General features: G+C 30.0%; 4 protein-coding genes across 4 annotated transcripts; 2 read left to right on the plus strand and 2 right to left on the minus strand.

The window, feature by feature from the left end:
• Positions 1–2159: 2159 nt before the first annotated feature.
• Positions 2160–3114, plus strand: LOC119614858. The gene is made up of 2 exons (XM_037970962.1): positions 2160–2705; positions 2761–3114. Exons 1-2 carry the CDS (start codon positions 2252–2254, stop codon positions 3009–3011), a joined length of 705 nt encoding a protein of 234 aa, XP_037826890.1. The 5' UTR covers positions 2160–2251; the 3' UTR covers positions 3012–3114.
• Positions 3115–4551: 1437 nt separating this feature from the next.
• Positions 4552–5261, minus strand: LOC119614836. The gene is made up of 2 exons (XM_037970946.1): positions 4908–5261; positions 4552–4830 (listed from the first exon to the last, which is right to left on the minus strand). The coding sequence occupies exons 1-2, from the start codon at positions 5203–5205 to the stop codon at positions 4754–4756; spliced, it is 375 nt and encodes a 124-aa protein (XP_037826874.1). The 5' UTR covers positions 5206–5261; the 3' UTR covers positions 4552–4753.
• A 740-nt stretch (positions 5262–6001) lies between these two features.
• On the minus strand, positions 6002–7339 carry LOC119614825 (keratin, type I cytoskeletal 9-like). Its single transcript, XM_037970935.1, has 2 exons — positions 6843–7339; positions 6002–6775 (listed from the first exon to the last, which is right to left on the minus strand). The coding sequence occupies exons 1-2, from the start codon at positions 7216–7218 to the stop codon at positions 6135–6137; spliced, it is 1017 nt and encodes a 338-aa protein (XP_037826863.1). The 5' UTR covers positions 7219–7339; the 3' UTR covers positions 6002–6134.
• Positions 7340–14466: 7127 nt separating this feature from the next.
• Positions 14467–15685, plus strand: LOC119614846. Its single transcript, XM_037970954.1, has 2 exons — positions 14467–15028; positions 15088–15685. The coding sequence occupies exons 1-2, from the start codon at positions 14656–14658 to the stop codon at positions 15555–15557; spliced, it is 843 nt and encodes a 280-aa protein (XP_037826882.1). The 5' UTR covers positions 14467–14655; the 3' UTR covers positions 15558–15685.
• Positions 15686–16685: the final 1000 nt, after the last annotated feature.

Genomic DNA, 16685 nt, shown 5'->3' on the forward strand with positions numbered 1-16685 from the left:
AAATACCGATAATTTCGATCCAGATTATAGAATAATAATTTAAAGTAGTTGCGTACACCATATATTCAGTAACAGGAACCGAAATTTACAGTAGTTACAATCGAAATATGGGATAGTTGTGCAAACCGACTGAATTCGATTGGAAACAAATTCGGTTATCACAACGAATCTGTTTTCTCTGTGTACAAAATATGTCCCAAATATTGCTTTTATATACAGATATTATACCAGAAAAAATTTTGGCTCGAAGGTCCCCTCCCAGATATCACTTAAATTCACATTATTCATTACCAAACAATGATATCCATACAAAGCTTTGCACAGATATTATTTTTGTATACAAAATGCTATTTTAAAATTTTTTCATGATTGGTCCATTATATGGTTCCGAACGGTTCCATATAAAGCCTCTTGCGAAAATCGCCGAAAAACATGAATAATCCCCACATTTATTCCCTAAGAAAACAAATTTCAAACAAGAAACGGGCTAAAAATTTTGGGAACAATTTTACAAAAATTAAACTTTGAAGAAAGGTTAACTTCCGAAAATCAGAATAAATGTGAAATGAAATTTTTCTCAGATCGGTCATACGAAATTTAATAAAAATGATGAATATGAATATAAGGGGATACAAGAATTACCATTTTCTTCTATATAACTTATGGTTTTTGTTTAAGTTCATAATTATTCTATACTAAAGCACTTTAGTGGGGAGGGTATATTGGGTTTGTGCTGATGTTTGTAACGCACAATAATATTGGTCCTATACCCACCTTAAAGTAAACCAATCGGCTTAGAATAATTTTCTGAGTCGATTTAGCTATGTCCGTCCGTCTGTCGTCCGTTCGTCTGTCCTTGTAATCAAACTACAGGTCGCAATTTTGAAGATAATTCATTGAACACGATCTTCTATGGTACCGGAGACGAAGCCTATTGAAAATGGTTAACATCGGTCCATTATTTCACCTAGCCCGCATACAACTGAACTGGACTAATAGGGCCTTTAAGTTCATAATTATGTTTAATATACTCGTATCTCGACAAAAAGCTTCAAAACCAAGTTCTATACTAGCTTTGATGACCCTCATGCACTTTTTAATTATAGGGTCTCATTCGATCATAGCCCCCTTAAAAATTCGACTTAAATGTCCACAATTTTATTCAACAATAAATGGCTTAAGTATATCTGAGGCAAGGTACAATTCAACTTAAATGCTTTATTATGAAAACTAAATCACATTTTTTTGTAACAGGTGTATGGTATTATATGGTCGGCCTCGCCCGACTATAATTTCTTACTTGTTTTTTTATATAAAAGCTTAAATCATTTAATATGTATTCATATGTTTATTTTACTTAATCATAACCATTACAGAAAAATTCATATTTGTAATCTTTGTATGTTATAATTTATTTTAAATGTTTAAATGTTTTTACATATTTTTATCTTGATTTATACTCTTTCATAATTACTATTGTCCTATTATGGAACTTGGTACACTTAGTTCAAAAGCAACTGACTGATTGTTGGTTTTACGTACGTTTCCAGAAAAGACAGAAAACATTTAATTAAGTTAAACATAAGAGACAAAAAAAAATATTATAAATACTTTTCCCTGGAGCAAATTAAAACAAGCAAATGTGTGTATATAATATACATATTTTAACCCAGTTAATATTTGTGTTTCGAATAGATCCTGTTTAGATTTTATATAATTATACGAGTCTTATATTATTTTATAATAAGGCCCAGAACAATTGCATTCTCAATAAAATAGTGAGACATTTTAGTATTATGATACAGAAACTGTCTTTTAATCGTAAATCAATATTTTAAATTCTTTAAAGCTCGGTCCATGATCCAAACCTCCACTAAATAATCTGAAAACTTTCTGAATAATCATAACATTTTTATAACAATTGCCGTCACACAAAAATTTCTGATATGCAGTTGAAAACGTCAATTCAAGTAATAATTACGATTCTAAGTATTAAAAAATGCGCATTATTTGTTTTATATTTTGCAAACATGTTTTCAAATTTACTCAAAATCATTAGGTAGAGATTGAAATATCAAAAAATTATGAATATATAAAATTCACTTTAATAATCACAATTTTAATTTCTTTAAGATTACTGTATAAATTCATAATACACTTAGCAAGTAGAATCATTTTATTTCCAACAAGAGACGAATAATTTTATAATTTTGAAATACTTTTGTATACACCAATCGACAAGGAACCAAAAATGAAATTAAAAACTGTGTTATTTAGTATGCTAATTATAGCTATTGCGTTTACAGCTGGCGCCGAAGCTCGCAAACGATCGAAACCACGTAATAGATCTACTTCAAATAAACAAAGTACTCAGCATAGTGAGAGTATTCTTAATAAAAGTGGAAGCGGTCATAACAAAAGAGGAAGCGCAGGTGAACATCATGCAGTTGTTAGCCAACATCATAATACTGCTGACCGTAATTCCAAACAACATACTCATGATTCAAATACCGAAGTAGCAAAAACTCATAGTAATACTCATGTAGCAAATACTCCAGAAAGTCCTCATAATTTCAATCAACCTGAAAGCTATCCAAAACAACAAACTGCTATTCCAAATAATGGAGATACTATTGTAAATACTCCTCAACAACCTGTTTATATCGTAAATGCACAGCAACCAAATACACAATCTTCAGGAACAGGTATTTAAGATTTTTACATTTTCAATTAAAAATATTAACAATTTAAAAATTTTAGATGATTTCGCAGCAGGTTATGTAGCAGGAGCTAATTCAGCTCGCCGAAAACTAAGACGTAGAAAGACAACAACGACAACGACTACAGTTGCCCCTACTACTGTTACAAATCCATGCATAACTGGCACTCCAGTACCTGACAAAATAGTAAATAACGAACTACAACAAAATCCAGGAGTTAATTGTGATCCTACCAGTATCACGCCCACTCCAACTACATACCAAAACCCTCCATTGGCCGCTATTATCTAAATATAAAGTTGCTAATTGTCAAACTATATTTAAATTAGTTGTACTTTGTATTATTTTGTATGTAAAATAATTAACACAATTATAACATATTTTTAGCTAATAATTTAAACTCAAAATGTCTCTTTTTATAAGAAGGAAAATATAGTGAAAATTCCGCTAAAAATTACAAATCGTATATAATCAAGGTTAAAAGTTGGTCTACAGTCAAGATTATAGATTACTTTATAATCCAGATTATAGTCCAGGCTATAAACTTATCTGAAGTGCAAATTGTATACTAATCTAAAGTCGAGACCATAGACTGATCTACAGCCCAGACTGACTTATAGTCCAGACTATAGGCTGATCTACATATACATAGTCCACACTATAGACTGATATATTTTGCAGTCTATACAATGATATATTGTACTGACAATAGAGTGACCTATAGTTCAGACTAGAAACTAATCCACACTATGGTCTAATCTATATTAAGACTATAGGCTACTGATCTATAGTCTAAACTTTAGACTGAACTATAGTCCAAACTATAGACTAATAGTCCAGACTATAGACTGATCTATAGTCCAGACTATAGACTGATCTATAGGCCAGACTATAGATTAATCTGTAGTCCAGGCTATAGACTAACCTATAGTCTAGACTATAGACTAATCTATAATACATACTATAGACTAATCTATAGTCCAGACTATAGACTAATCTATAGTCCAGACTATAGACTAATCTATAGTCCAGACTATAGACTAATCTTTAGTCTAGACTATAGACTAATCTATAGCACATACTATAGACTAACCTATAGTCCAGACTATAGACTAATCTTTAGTCCAGACTATAGACTAATGTATAGTCCAGCCTATAGACTAATCTATAGTCCAGACTATAGACTAATCTATAGTACAGACTATATACTAATCTATAGTCCAGATTATAGACCAATCTATAATCCAGACTATAGACTAATCTATAGTAAAGACTGTAGACCAATCTATTGTTTAGAATACGGATTAATCTATAGTCCAGACTATAGATCAGTCTATAGTCTGGACTATAGATCTCATCTATAGTCCAGACTATAGACTAATCCTTAGTCCAGGCTATAGACTAATCAATAGTCCAGTTTAGTCTATAGTCTGAACTATAGATTAGTTTATAGTCCAGATTATAGTCCAACCAATGGTCCAGACTATGGACTAATCTAGAATCCAAAAATTAAAGACTGATTTATAGTCCGGACTGTAGACTGATCTATATATAGTCCAAACTATAAACTATATATAGTCCAGGGTATAGACTAGTCTAAAGTCTAGACTATGTACTATTTTCTTATAGCCTAGACTATGGACTACTCTATAGTCCTAACTAAAGATACCAGAGTATAGTCTGGTATATTCACTGTGGTTTTATATTTTCATACCCGACTTGCTCTACTAGCCTGAAGGTTTAAGAGATCTAGAAATGAACATTAAATTCGACGTCTTTTCTTTTCTAGATATATGATTGAAATCGGTATAACCATTTAAAATGTAAAAAGTTTAGTATTGGAATATTATTTAGAATATCTTTACTTAGTTTTCATCATTATATAAATACTTAAGAATGAAACATTTTGATTTAAAGATACAAGTTATAAAGATATGTACATATATAGAATTTTATAAACTTTTGAACTCATGTCGTGCGTTATTATTTAATGATCCCTGATATCATTCTTAATCAAAAAATCATCATAACTTTTAATTAGCTATTAACATATTCGTTCTTCTCTTCTCTCTCTTGATATTTGATTCAATACGCTCAACAAGTGTGTTATCTAAATAATAAAAAATAATTAGTTAATATAACAAACAATTAATCTTAATTTTACATCTTATTGGGAGATTTACTTACCTGTTTTTGAAGAAGGTTCAATTTTAGACTGATAATCAAAACCACTATTAGGATATTGTGTTAAGCTTGGATATAAATGACGAGCATTTATAGCTGGTAAATCATCATACGTATAGGTTTTCTTGGGAAACGTGGAAGGCTGTTCAGCTTTGGGCACTCCGCTAATAAGTTTTCTAAAAAAATAGCTTATAGCCTTGCAAATACTTTCACCCCAACCACTGCTACCGCTAGTTGCTCCACTAGTTGCTAAGAATGCTGTTGCAATCAACAAAATACCAAAAAATATTCGAAAGTTCATTGAATGTTTTGTTTGTACTTAACTGAAATACGTATTTATATTAAATAATTATCATTTTCTAAATGTTTGCTTTTATATATTATTGTTTATTATATTCTCAATAATTTTTGTCTGATAACAGTTAACCCTAGAAAATAATGCTCATTTAAACAATGAGAGTTCTATAAATATTTTTCTATGGAACTAATAATTTGAAAATATTGTTATTGAATGTTATGATTCTTTTTATTAGTTTTAAGAATTATTTATTAGTTATAAGATTTAATTAGTTAATAGAATTGATAGGTGGCTAATTAGTGTCTGGACAAATAAAAAAAGCAAGAAAATAAAGAAAATAATTTTATTATATTGGATTATATCAATATATACATATATTCACCATCAAAACGTTATCATACGTAATACGTATTAATATGAGCATCAATATGCTTTTCGGGAGAGGATTTTGAACAATTATCTATCAAACTCTACGGAATTTAAAAGACTTATGAACGACTTGTCTGTTTTTTTACCAATTGTTTTGACTATTCTTTTTGAGACCTTATGGATAATTTTAAATCGATAGGCAGTTATTTTGTAGAAAAAAATATTACAGAGAATAATAAAATTCCTCAAAAGTCTAAACTGAGAACATCCAGAACACCTTATAATATATATTACTAGAATATGAACTGATATCGAGCAGGCCCTAAAATGGACCAGTCCGCCAAAAAATAATTAATAATTTTAATAAACGCCTTATAAAAGGAGAGATAAATTTTTATAAAAAATTACATTTTCTAAATAAATCAATATATTTGTTATAAAAAATTTTCATTTATTTTCAACTGATAGTGAATAAAAATGTATTAAAATATAAACTTATGCCTAAATCTATTTCTAAATATTAGAACCCAAATTATAACTATAAATGCGGAAATAATATATTACTAATACAATTTAAACGATTCCATATTTTTCTGTAATTGCTTCAACATTTCATCAACTGATTCATTTGGATCTTTCTTCTCAGTTCTTTTAAAAGTACCACCTTCTGAAATATTATCAAAATTTACAACGCTTGATTGAATCCCTTTCAACATTTTCTGAATACTTTCATCGTTGTAATCCGAAATTATTCCTGTGTTGGACATAGTATTATCCCTCCAAGAAATAGGTTTAAAATCAGAATTGGATTTGATGTAATCAACAACCGTAGTAGTGCTTTCTGTAGCTGATTCTTCAAGAACATTATCTAAATTTTCGACACTGGATTGCTTTGCATCATAATCTTGATGAATGTTTTCATCCGAGGTCTTTTTCGATGTCATCATATCGAAAAGAGTATCATCATCAAGAAAATATGATTTAGGATCAGTATCATATATTGACCTAGTTGTTGTATAGGGGGTATTTATAATGTAGTTTAAATCATATGTATCTACTGGACTTTGTGTTGTTGTAGTTGTTAGTTCCTTATTTCTGATTTTTTCGGGATATTTTGAAATATCATGGACCACATTAAAAATGGAGAAAAAGTCATTGCTTAATGCCTTACTAATGGAGTAACCCACAGCATAATTTCCGGTATCTAAAATAATTTTTAAATATACATATTAATAATAAAAGTTTTAAATATGCAAGACCTCCATACTAACCTTTATTGTGATCTGTTGCTTCCTCTTCTTCTTTGTTTGGTACATGATATGAACCTGTATGTGTACTAGTTCTACTTATATAGATGGGTCTGTAGCTGTAACGGTAAGGTGTACTGTGAAAGAAACCATTAACCCAGCCACCACTGGTATGTGAGCCTCCATGACTGCCTCCAAAGTGGCTACTTTTACCACTACCAAAACTACTACTGCTACTACTTTTACTACTACCAAAAAAACCTCCTCTTCCACTAGAACTTCTTCCACTGCTTCTGCCGCCACTTCTACCTCCACCACCTCTTCCACCTTTAGCTTCTGCTGTAGAAACTAGTATGAATGCAATTATAGCACAATACACAAATACTAACACCTTATGCATTACACAAAGCTTATTTTTTCACAATTATTCACAATTATTATTTTAATTTTGTATAAATAACAATTTCATTAGCAGCGACCTTTTTACTTTGCTGTTCTTTTTAAAAGTGATAAGAATATGTCTTTGGTTTTCCTAATATACTAGTACTCTCAATTATTCAGAATCATATTCAGTAATGGCGATAAGAAACATATATATTTAAAATTTTTAGTATTTTTGCATTAAAAAATATATTAGTCTACAAATGTAGCTGGAAATGAGTCATAAACATGTAAAATTTTCTACATGTTAAATTTGTAATATGTTGTTACATTTGGTGTATTTAAGAGGTCCGTTTTATAAAATTTAATTATTTTGTTTACAAATTTTTATACCAAGCATCATTAAGTTACTTCTTTTGTAACGTATTTTAATAAGTATAAATTCTGCGAGAAATGTATGGGGGCTATGAGAAATTTTGGATCGATTGTTATGATTTTGAACATAATTGATCCCTGGGTAAAAAAGGACCGTGTGTCTACATTCATTTAATTATCTTTTGTAGTTTCTGAGAAAACTGCTTAAGAATTACAAAAACAAGTTAGAGTGCTATATTCGGCTATGCCGAATCTTAAATACCCTCCACAAGCAAGCTACTTTTTATTGAAACCCATTTAACTATATAATTTTTAGATAACTTGGCAAAATTTTTGTTTCCTTATTGAGGGTACTAACATTTATGCATATGTCAAATTAATTTTAATTAGGTCGAGAAAAATGTATATTAATAGGCCAGTTTGATAACATTTTAATATAATGATTTATCTGTACACAGAACATACTCATTTTGAATTTTATCCGGATGTAATCATTTAATTACGAATTAAGTGGTATTAAGTGGTTTTCAGAAGTATACCTTATATGTAAGCTAAGACAACCTATGGACCGATCCGGAAGAAAAAATCCGTAGAATGATTTATATATACAAAATACACATTTATGTCGAATTTTATCCCAATAATTTTGATTGTTAATGTGCATTTGAGTCACAACTCCCATATAAGGAAATGGTCCTTATATGGGAGTTGTGACCAATTATCAACCGATAATGAAAAAATTTCGTATAATGATTTATATGCCAAAAAAAAAAAAATCAAAATTCAAAATAATTTTATTAATTAATGAAATATGTGCGTTTAGGTGATTTTCGGAAGTGGACTTTATATGTATAGAAGCTATGACCTTACACAAAACATATTTGTGTACAATTTTATCAAGATATCTTTATTTGATAATGAAATATGTGCGTTTAAGTGATTTTTTTTGAAGGAAATATTACCATATATGGAACAATCCGGAAAAAATTTGGTAGATTGATTTATATGCTCACAAAGCATATTCAAGTCGTACTTTATCCAGATAGCTTTATTATAATATGTGCGTTTAAGTGATTTTCGTAAGTGGGAGCCTATCCGGAAAAAATTTCGTAGAGTGATTCATATAAAGACAAAATATATTTGTGTCGAATTTTATCAAGATAACTTTATTTGACAATTAAATATGTGCGTTTAAGTAATTTTCGGAAGTGAGACTTATATTGGAGCTATGACCAATAATGAACCGATCCGGGGAAAAAGTGGTAGAATGATTTATATGTACACAAAACATATTCAAGTCGAATTTTATCCTTATAGCTTTAGAATTTAATGAAATATATTCGTTTAAGTGATTTTTGGAAGTGGACCTCATATGGGAGCTATGACCAATTATGAGCCTATCCGGAAAAAATTTTGACTCATATAAAGATAAAACATATTTGTGTCGAATTTTATCACGATAGCTTTATTTGACAATGCAATATGTGCTTTTAAGAGATTTTCGGAAGTGGGCCTTATATGGTAGCTATGACCAATAATGGACCGATCCGTAAAAAATTTGGTGAAATGATTTGAATGTATACCAAACATATTCGTGTCGAATTTTATCCCGATAACTTTATAATTCAATGAAATATATGCGTTTAAGTGATTTTCGGAAGGGGACTTTATATGGAAGCTATGACCAATTATGGGCCTATCCGGAAAAAATTTAGTAGAATAATTTATATTTATACGAAATATATTTATGTCGAATTTTATCACGATAGCTTTATTTGACAATGAAATATGTATTTTTAAGTGATTTTCGGAAGTGAGGTTATATGGGAGCTATGACCAATAATGGACCGATCCGTAAAAAAATTTGTAAAATAATTTGTATGTATACAAAACATATTTGTGTCGAATTTTATCCCGATAGCTTTATATTTCAATGAAATATATGCGTTTACGTTATTTTCGGAAGGCGACTTTATATGGGAGCTATGACCAAATATGGACCTATCCGGAAAAAATTTCGTAGAGTGATTTATATTTAGACTGTACATATTTGTGTAGAATTTCAATAAGTTAGCTTTATATGACAATGAAATATGAGCTTTTAAACGATTTTCGGAAGTGGGCCTTATATGGGAGCTATGACCAATAAAGGACCGATCCGTAAAAAATTTGGAAGAATGATTTGTATGTACACAAAACATATTTAACTCGAATTTTATCACAATAGCTTTTAAACGATTTTCGGAAGTGGGCCTTATATGGGAGCTATGACGAATAAAGGACCGATCCGTAAAAAATTGGGAAGAATGATTTGTATGTACACAAAACATATTTAACTCGAATTTTATCACAATAGCTTTATTCGTCATTGAAATATGTCCGTTTAGGTGATTTTCGGAAGTGGACCTTGTATGGGAGCTATGACCAATTGTGGACCGACTGAGGACCTACGTTAACAGTATGATTTCTGTTCATATTATATTTGCATGTACAAAATTTTGTGTTGATACCGATATATTTGAGGGAGTTATTAACGATAAACTAATTTCCGGGAATATATACCTTTGTATGGGGGCTATGGGAAATATTGGATCGATTCTAAAGATTTTCAACATAATTTATCACTGCCATGAAAAAATAATGTGTGACAAAATTCATCGAAATATCTTTAGTAGTTTCTGAGAAAACTTCAAAAGAATTATGAAAAAAAACGTAATTTTTTTCGAGGTAGTCTGAAATTTTTACTCATAACTTTTTACGTCGTGAACCAATTTAGCTGATTTTCAATACCAAACTGCTTAGGATAATAATAAATATTTTGGGTGAGTTTGGTTGATTTCCTTTGCTTAGTTTTAACCTAAGCGTATTTTACACAGACAGACAGACGGACGGACAGACGGACATAGCTAAATCGACTCAGAATTTCATAAGGACCCAGAATATATATACTTTGTTGGGTCTTAGATGAATATTTCTTGGTGTTACACACGGAACGACAGACTTATATATACCCTCTATCACCACTGATGGTGGTGGAAGGTATAAAAAGACATAATTTTTTCGAGGTAGTTTGATTTTTTTACTCATAACCTTTAACATTGTGAACCGATTTTTCCAATTTTCAACACCACACTCCTCAGGATAACAATAAATATATTTGGTGAATTTGGTTTATTTCTTTTGCTTAGTTCTAATGTGAGCATGAGAACAGATGGACATGGCTAAATCGTTTTAGAATATGATAAGGACCCAAAATATATGTATATACATTGTTTGGTCTTAGATTAATATTTCTTGGTGTTTCACCCGGAATAACAAAGTTATATATACTCTATATCACCACTAATAGTGGTGAAGTGTATAAAAATTAATTTTGTGAAAGAGACTTTACTTGAGAGCCCTGATTACTAATTATATACGATATTAAAATTTAGAATAAATGAGTAAATTGTGGTAACAAATAATAAAATGATCGATTCATATCATCGAAATTAACTTGAAATATTTGGCACATAATTTGATGGTGGTTATATAACATTCAGCATAGCCGAATACAAAACGTTTTCTTGTTTAAGTCCAGCTCACGAACAAACATCGATAGACTTAAAATATTCATCGATATAGACTTAAAATATTCATCATCATAAAAAATGCAAAGTACATTTTGAGAGGGGTAACAAAAGCACGTTTTTGCTTTCAATATAGAGTGAGTCGGTCTAATGTCGCCCGAAGTCACTCGAATTTGAGAAAGAATTTCTAGACTTTTTGCTTAATGATATTTAAACAAAAATTTATTTTCTGCAACGAGGTTATGGCATGCTCATTCTTGTACCGATCCCCATAACATTTAGTTGAAGACTGAATTCATTTGTCTCATATTGTAGGGTACATTTGATTCGACAAAATCGAAAATAAATTGATATACATATGTATATGTATGTGTATTAGGTGTAACTTTTTTAATTTTTGGAATAATTAAATTACCATAGCAGGACCCTGTAGGACGTAAACAGATGTTAAGGAATATATAATTTTTTCGCGACATGACAGTATTGGCTATAAGGCAGTGCTGTGGTATTTTGCCGCCCAAAAAAAGGTTATAACCCTAATGTACATATGTTATCTTTTGTCTTTTAAAAAAACAATTAATTAAAACTAAAATGTTATATAGATACAAGAATGATTAACTTTCTTTGTTAAAGATTGCTTTTATGAATTTAACAATGTCTGGTTGAAGTCAATATGATTTTTCATTTAAACATCACAACATAAAGAAATCTTTAATTAAAGTCTACACTACCGCAATGCAAGATGTAATATAGGACTGTATTTATATTTGTGTGAGGGGTAGGGTCAATTATATACCGATTCTCATAAAGTTTGGTAAAGAAATTTCGGTTCATATAAACCTTATTTATGTAATAAATTATTTTTTTGAAGGGGATCTGATATGATGGATTGAGTTACTGACCTATTTTCATAAAATTTGGCGGAGAGATTTTAGTTAATATAGAAGCTGTATATGTAGAATTTTATCGATGTACTCGTATTTTTAAGTGAGTAATCAGAGTTTAAGTCAATTTCTGAAGGGGTTATTTAATGGCGTTTAGGTTGAGTTTAGACCGATTTTCATAAAACTCTGTAAAGAGTTTTATATACTGATCTTCATGGAATTGTGTAGCAAGATTTTAGTTTTCATAAAAAATTTTCATGTCGAGTTTCACTAACATCATAATAAAGATTTTTACGTAAGCACTGAACGTTAAAGTTATTGTCTGAAGGGCACTTTTTATGGAGGCTAGGTATATAAAATAGAGGTAGTATAAATAAATTTCTACAAAATCAGTTTGTAAATTAAAACGTTTTAAACCACAAGTAAATGCGAAAATTGATATAAACCTATCAATGAAAAGCATGTAAGAGTGTTATATTCGGCTATGCCGAATCTTATATACCCACCATCAAACCGTATACCATAAAAAGAATGCTTCCCTATAAACATAAGGACAGTATTTGGAATAGGGCTTAAGTCAATTATGGACCGAGCTCATTCGAATTAACAAAATATTTTTGTCCAATTTTTAAACCATGAATTTATATACATATATGTGCTATGGATCGCTTGTCGTAAAATTCGGTTGAAAGATGTCATCAATATTCTCGAATTTTTAAATAAGGAAGTACCTTACCTGAAGGGAACCATATATATGTGATATTGTCAGTTTTAGATTAATCCTCAATGAATTCAGAATGAAGAATTATATTCCTATAAAACTTGTTTAAGTCGAAAGTTACGAGAACAGAGATGAAACTGTACTCGTAACAATCTGAAAGTGGCTTTATATATGAGGGATAGGTTTAATTATGCACCTCATAAAATTTTATACATCGATTTTTGTTCATATGAAACTTGAGCCGATTCTTATAAAATTTGGTTAACCAATTCTGGTTTATATACATCTGGCTTATGCGAAATTCTTCGCTGTACTCGTATTATTATTCCAGTACTGAGCGTAAAAGAAAAGTGGACCTTATATGGGATGAAGAGGCAATTTTGGACCGATACTCATTATATTTGGTAGAAATTTTTTCGGCTGGTAGGGTCAATTATGTACCGATCCTCATAAAATTTAGTAGAGAGATTTTGAGTCATATGAAACTTATTTATGTCGAATTTCATCGTTATACTCGTATTTTTGAATTCAGTAATGAGCGTTAAAATCATTTTCGGAAGGGGACTTTATATGGAGAGTAGGGTCAATTATGGACCGATCCTCACAAAATTTGGTAGAAAGACTTTGGGTCATATAATTGGTGTCGTGATTTCGTTGCTTTATTCGTATTTTTAGTTCAGTAATGAGCGATAAAGTTATTTTCTGAAAGGGACATTATATGGGGTAGGGTCAATTACGGACCGATCCTCATAAAATTTGGTAAAAATATTTTGGGTCATATAAAATTTGTTTAATGCAGAAGCATTACCCTGACTGATATTCAATACTTTGATTAAGTATAAATAATTTTTGAGTATCAAAATTAAACAAATTATAAAGATATATGTACTAGCATTTGGACCACCCGCTATTTTAAAGTATACAGTTTCAATTTTACTCCTTTTATGCAGAAGCCCCTTTGAAGTAACATTTATAATACAATTTCTGCTAGAATTTAATAAAAGTAAGATCGTAGTTAATAATTGTATTATTTGTATTTGACACTGTTATTTAAATTTTTAACCTGAGGGACATGTGCGATATAAATTAAATTATAATAAAATGTTACCATATTTGATACCTTACAATATGATTTATATAGTAAAATTTCCATTTTTTTTATCACAAACGTTTAATATCTATGGACTTTCTCACAATTTATATAAATTGGAACTATGTCTGTCAACATATTAATTTAAATTAATTTAAACAAATCAATTAGCATTTTGTAGTAGTCACACATACTGGAAATAAAATAAATAATTTTTATGGTTAGTATAATGGAATCAAAAGATATGTATGTAACGATCTACAGATAACAACAGATTTCGAATCGTAAACTATTTCATTAGAGCGAAAAATATTTTATGAATTTTGTATTTTATTTACAACAAGAATGTAATATATGCATTTATATTTCTTCTCTACAATAACAATTATCATTGACGTAATTTCTAAAAAAAAACTTAATTAGTAAAATATGTAATATACTTACATACATTGTTTACAAACGTAATAGCCTATAGGGTATTACAAGACTTCATTTATTATCCATGAATATATCAGCGTTACCGCCCTCATAACTTAAATTTCTTTTGATAAATTAAATTATATCGCATTTCTGGTGCAGCATGTATGACTACACGTACGATCATTTATATTTAAGTCAAATGGCCTCTAGACTAAAGACTTGAATACAAAATGTGATTACGTTGATCATTGTATTAAGAGACAGCAAAGTGGAATGATCGCAAAAATAGTCTAAGGTCTATAAAGAAATTTCATACAAAGGAAAGAAAGAATTAAGTTGTAGCTGGAAAAAAAAATTATTTAAAAGAAACTTTTTAAAAAAAAATAAGATTTATAGTATGAAGTGTGAAAAAATACTAGTGAAAATATTAATCATTGCGATTGTATTGCTGTCATTATGTGAGGCACGTGGTGGTAGGCGTGGCGGTTCATTTGGTGGTCTCTTTGGCAGTTGGCGTAAATATAAAAAACCTTCAAGTGGTGGTGGAAGTTCACGGCGTATTGTAAGTAGTTCACCGGTACACACACCCATTACGAAAGCCATGCATGAGAATAAAAAATCCAGTAGTAGTGATAAATTTCAGAAAAATTTAAAGGGAAGTAATTATTATAATACGCCGCCACTACCAACGGGAGGTTCATATTATCATAATACGGCCGCTTTGCCCGGAAATGCTATATATGTTGCTCAAGCTCCACCCAGAGGATCAGGTATGTTGTTATTACCCTACAACTTTAATAAGCAAAACTTATTGTTCCTTATTTTTAAGACTTTGGTGATTTCTTAACCGGCTATCTAACCGGCCGCCTCTTAACTATGGGTTTTTCATCTCCCCACTATCATGTTACTCATGTCTATAGGGACAATCCATCAGCTGCTGAAAATACTGCCAAATTAAATAATACTTCCCCACAAGTTGTAATTATAAATGGCCCACAACAGTTAACCACAGAGAAACCTTTTATCGCACCCTTGGCGGAAATTACTACAACAACAGTAAGCTCTGGCGAGAGAGATACCAGAAGTACCACCACTCAACTACCTTTAAGTACAACAGAACCGCCAGCACCAACATATGGTATAATTTGTATGCCCATGTTAATAAATGAAACAAATGAAAATGGTGAAACGGTACAGAATGAAAGAACTGTTTGTTATCCTGCACCGGCGCCACCTTCACCACCAAAAGAAATGAAATCAAAACCGGTTGAAATAGCTGGTGATATAATGGAGCATTAATAATTTTATAATTTTTATTACAATATTTTTGCTTTAAAAATAAACTTAATTTTTAATTATTTTTTTTTTTTTCCCAAATAAAATTTTCGATTTGCGATATATGTATTTGCATGTGAAAATTAAAATTTTATGTAGTTTAACTTATAGAGATAAATTGTAGATATAATCGATATACTTACCCATCTTTGGGTTTCGTAGATAAAATCGATATAACCATCTTTGGGTGTTCTAGATGGTCAAGATATTGACTTTCAATAGACCAAAATATTGTAGGCTTTAAGAGTATTAAAAATTTAATTAGTTTATAACATATTCTGGTCTCCATATATTTGCATTATTAATTAGTTTGCTCTGCATCTGAAAAATTCTGTTTATTTATTAGATCATTTGACCCGATTATTACTTATTTCTTAATAATTGATATTTTGCAATTTATTTGTTTATATTTATTTATGAAATAATTTATTTTACTACGTAAATCTGGAATTTCCAAGAAGAAGTAACAGATTAACAAATATTTACAATATGCTGATACGATGTCCGCAAAATATGCAGATATACTGATTACGTTATACAGTTTGTAACACCATGAAATATTTGTCGTAGATGTTAAAAAGCATATATGTATGTATACATATATTTTAGAAAGTTACGATTTAATAAAGCTCTAAGACAAAGAAGAAAGAAATTTCTAAAATATATTATGCAAAACTCATTCCTTATCGAAAATGCTTCAAATCCAGAAACAAGAATAACTAGAAACTAGTAAAAACACTATAGTTGGACGTGGCCGACCATATGATAACCTACACCAATTATGAATATTAAATGCGATTTATTTTCATTATAAATTTTTTCAAATTATTTTTTCAAATTATTTTGAAATTTGCTCACAAGGTTTACACGGACACACAGACGGACATAGCTTAATCGAATCGGAAAATTATACTGAACCGACAGGTATAATTTAAGATGGGTATAAAACAAATAGTTTGGGTGTTACAAACATCAGTACAAATGAATAGTGCCCTCTCCACTAGTGTTGTAGGGTATACAAACTGGTAACGCATTAAAATATTAGTAAATAAAGTATACCGATCGACTCAGAATCACCTTCTGAGTCGATTT

The sequence above is a fragment of the Lucilia sericata genome, unplaced genomic scaffold (assembly GCF_015586225.1).
Source record: "Lucilia sericata isolate MDLA Ls3-8-SP2 unplaced genomic scaffold, ASM1558622v1 Contig000044F_arrow, whole genome shotgun sequence".
In the NCBI taxonomy this organism is placed as follows: domain Eukaryota; kingdom Metazoa; phylum Arthropoda; class Insecta; order Diptera; family Calliphoridae; genus Lucilia; species Lucilia sericata.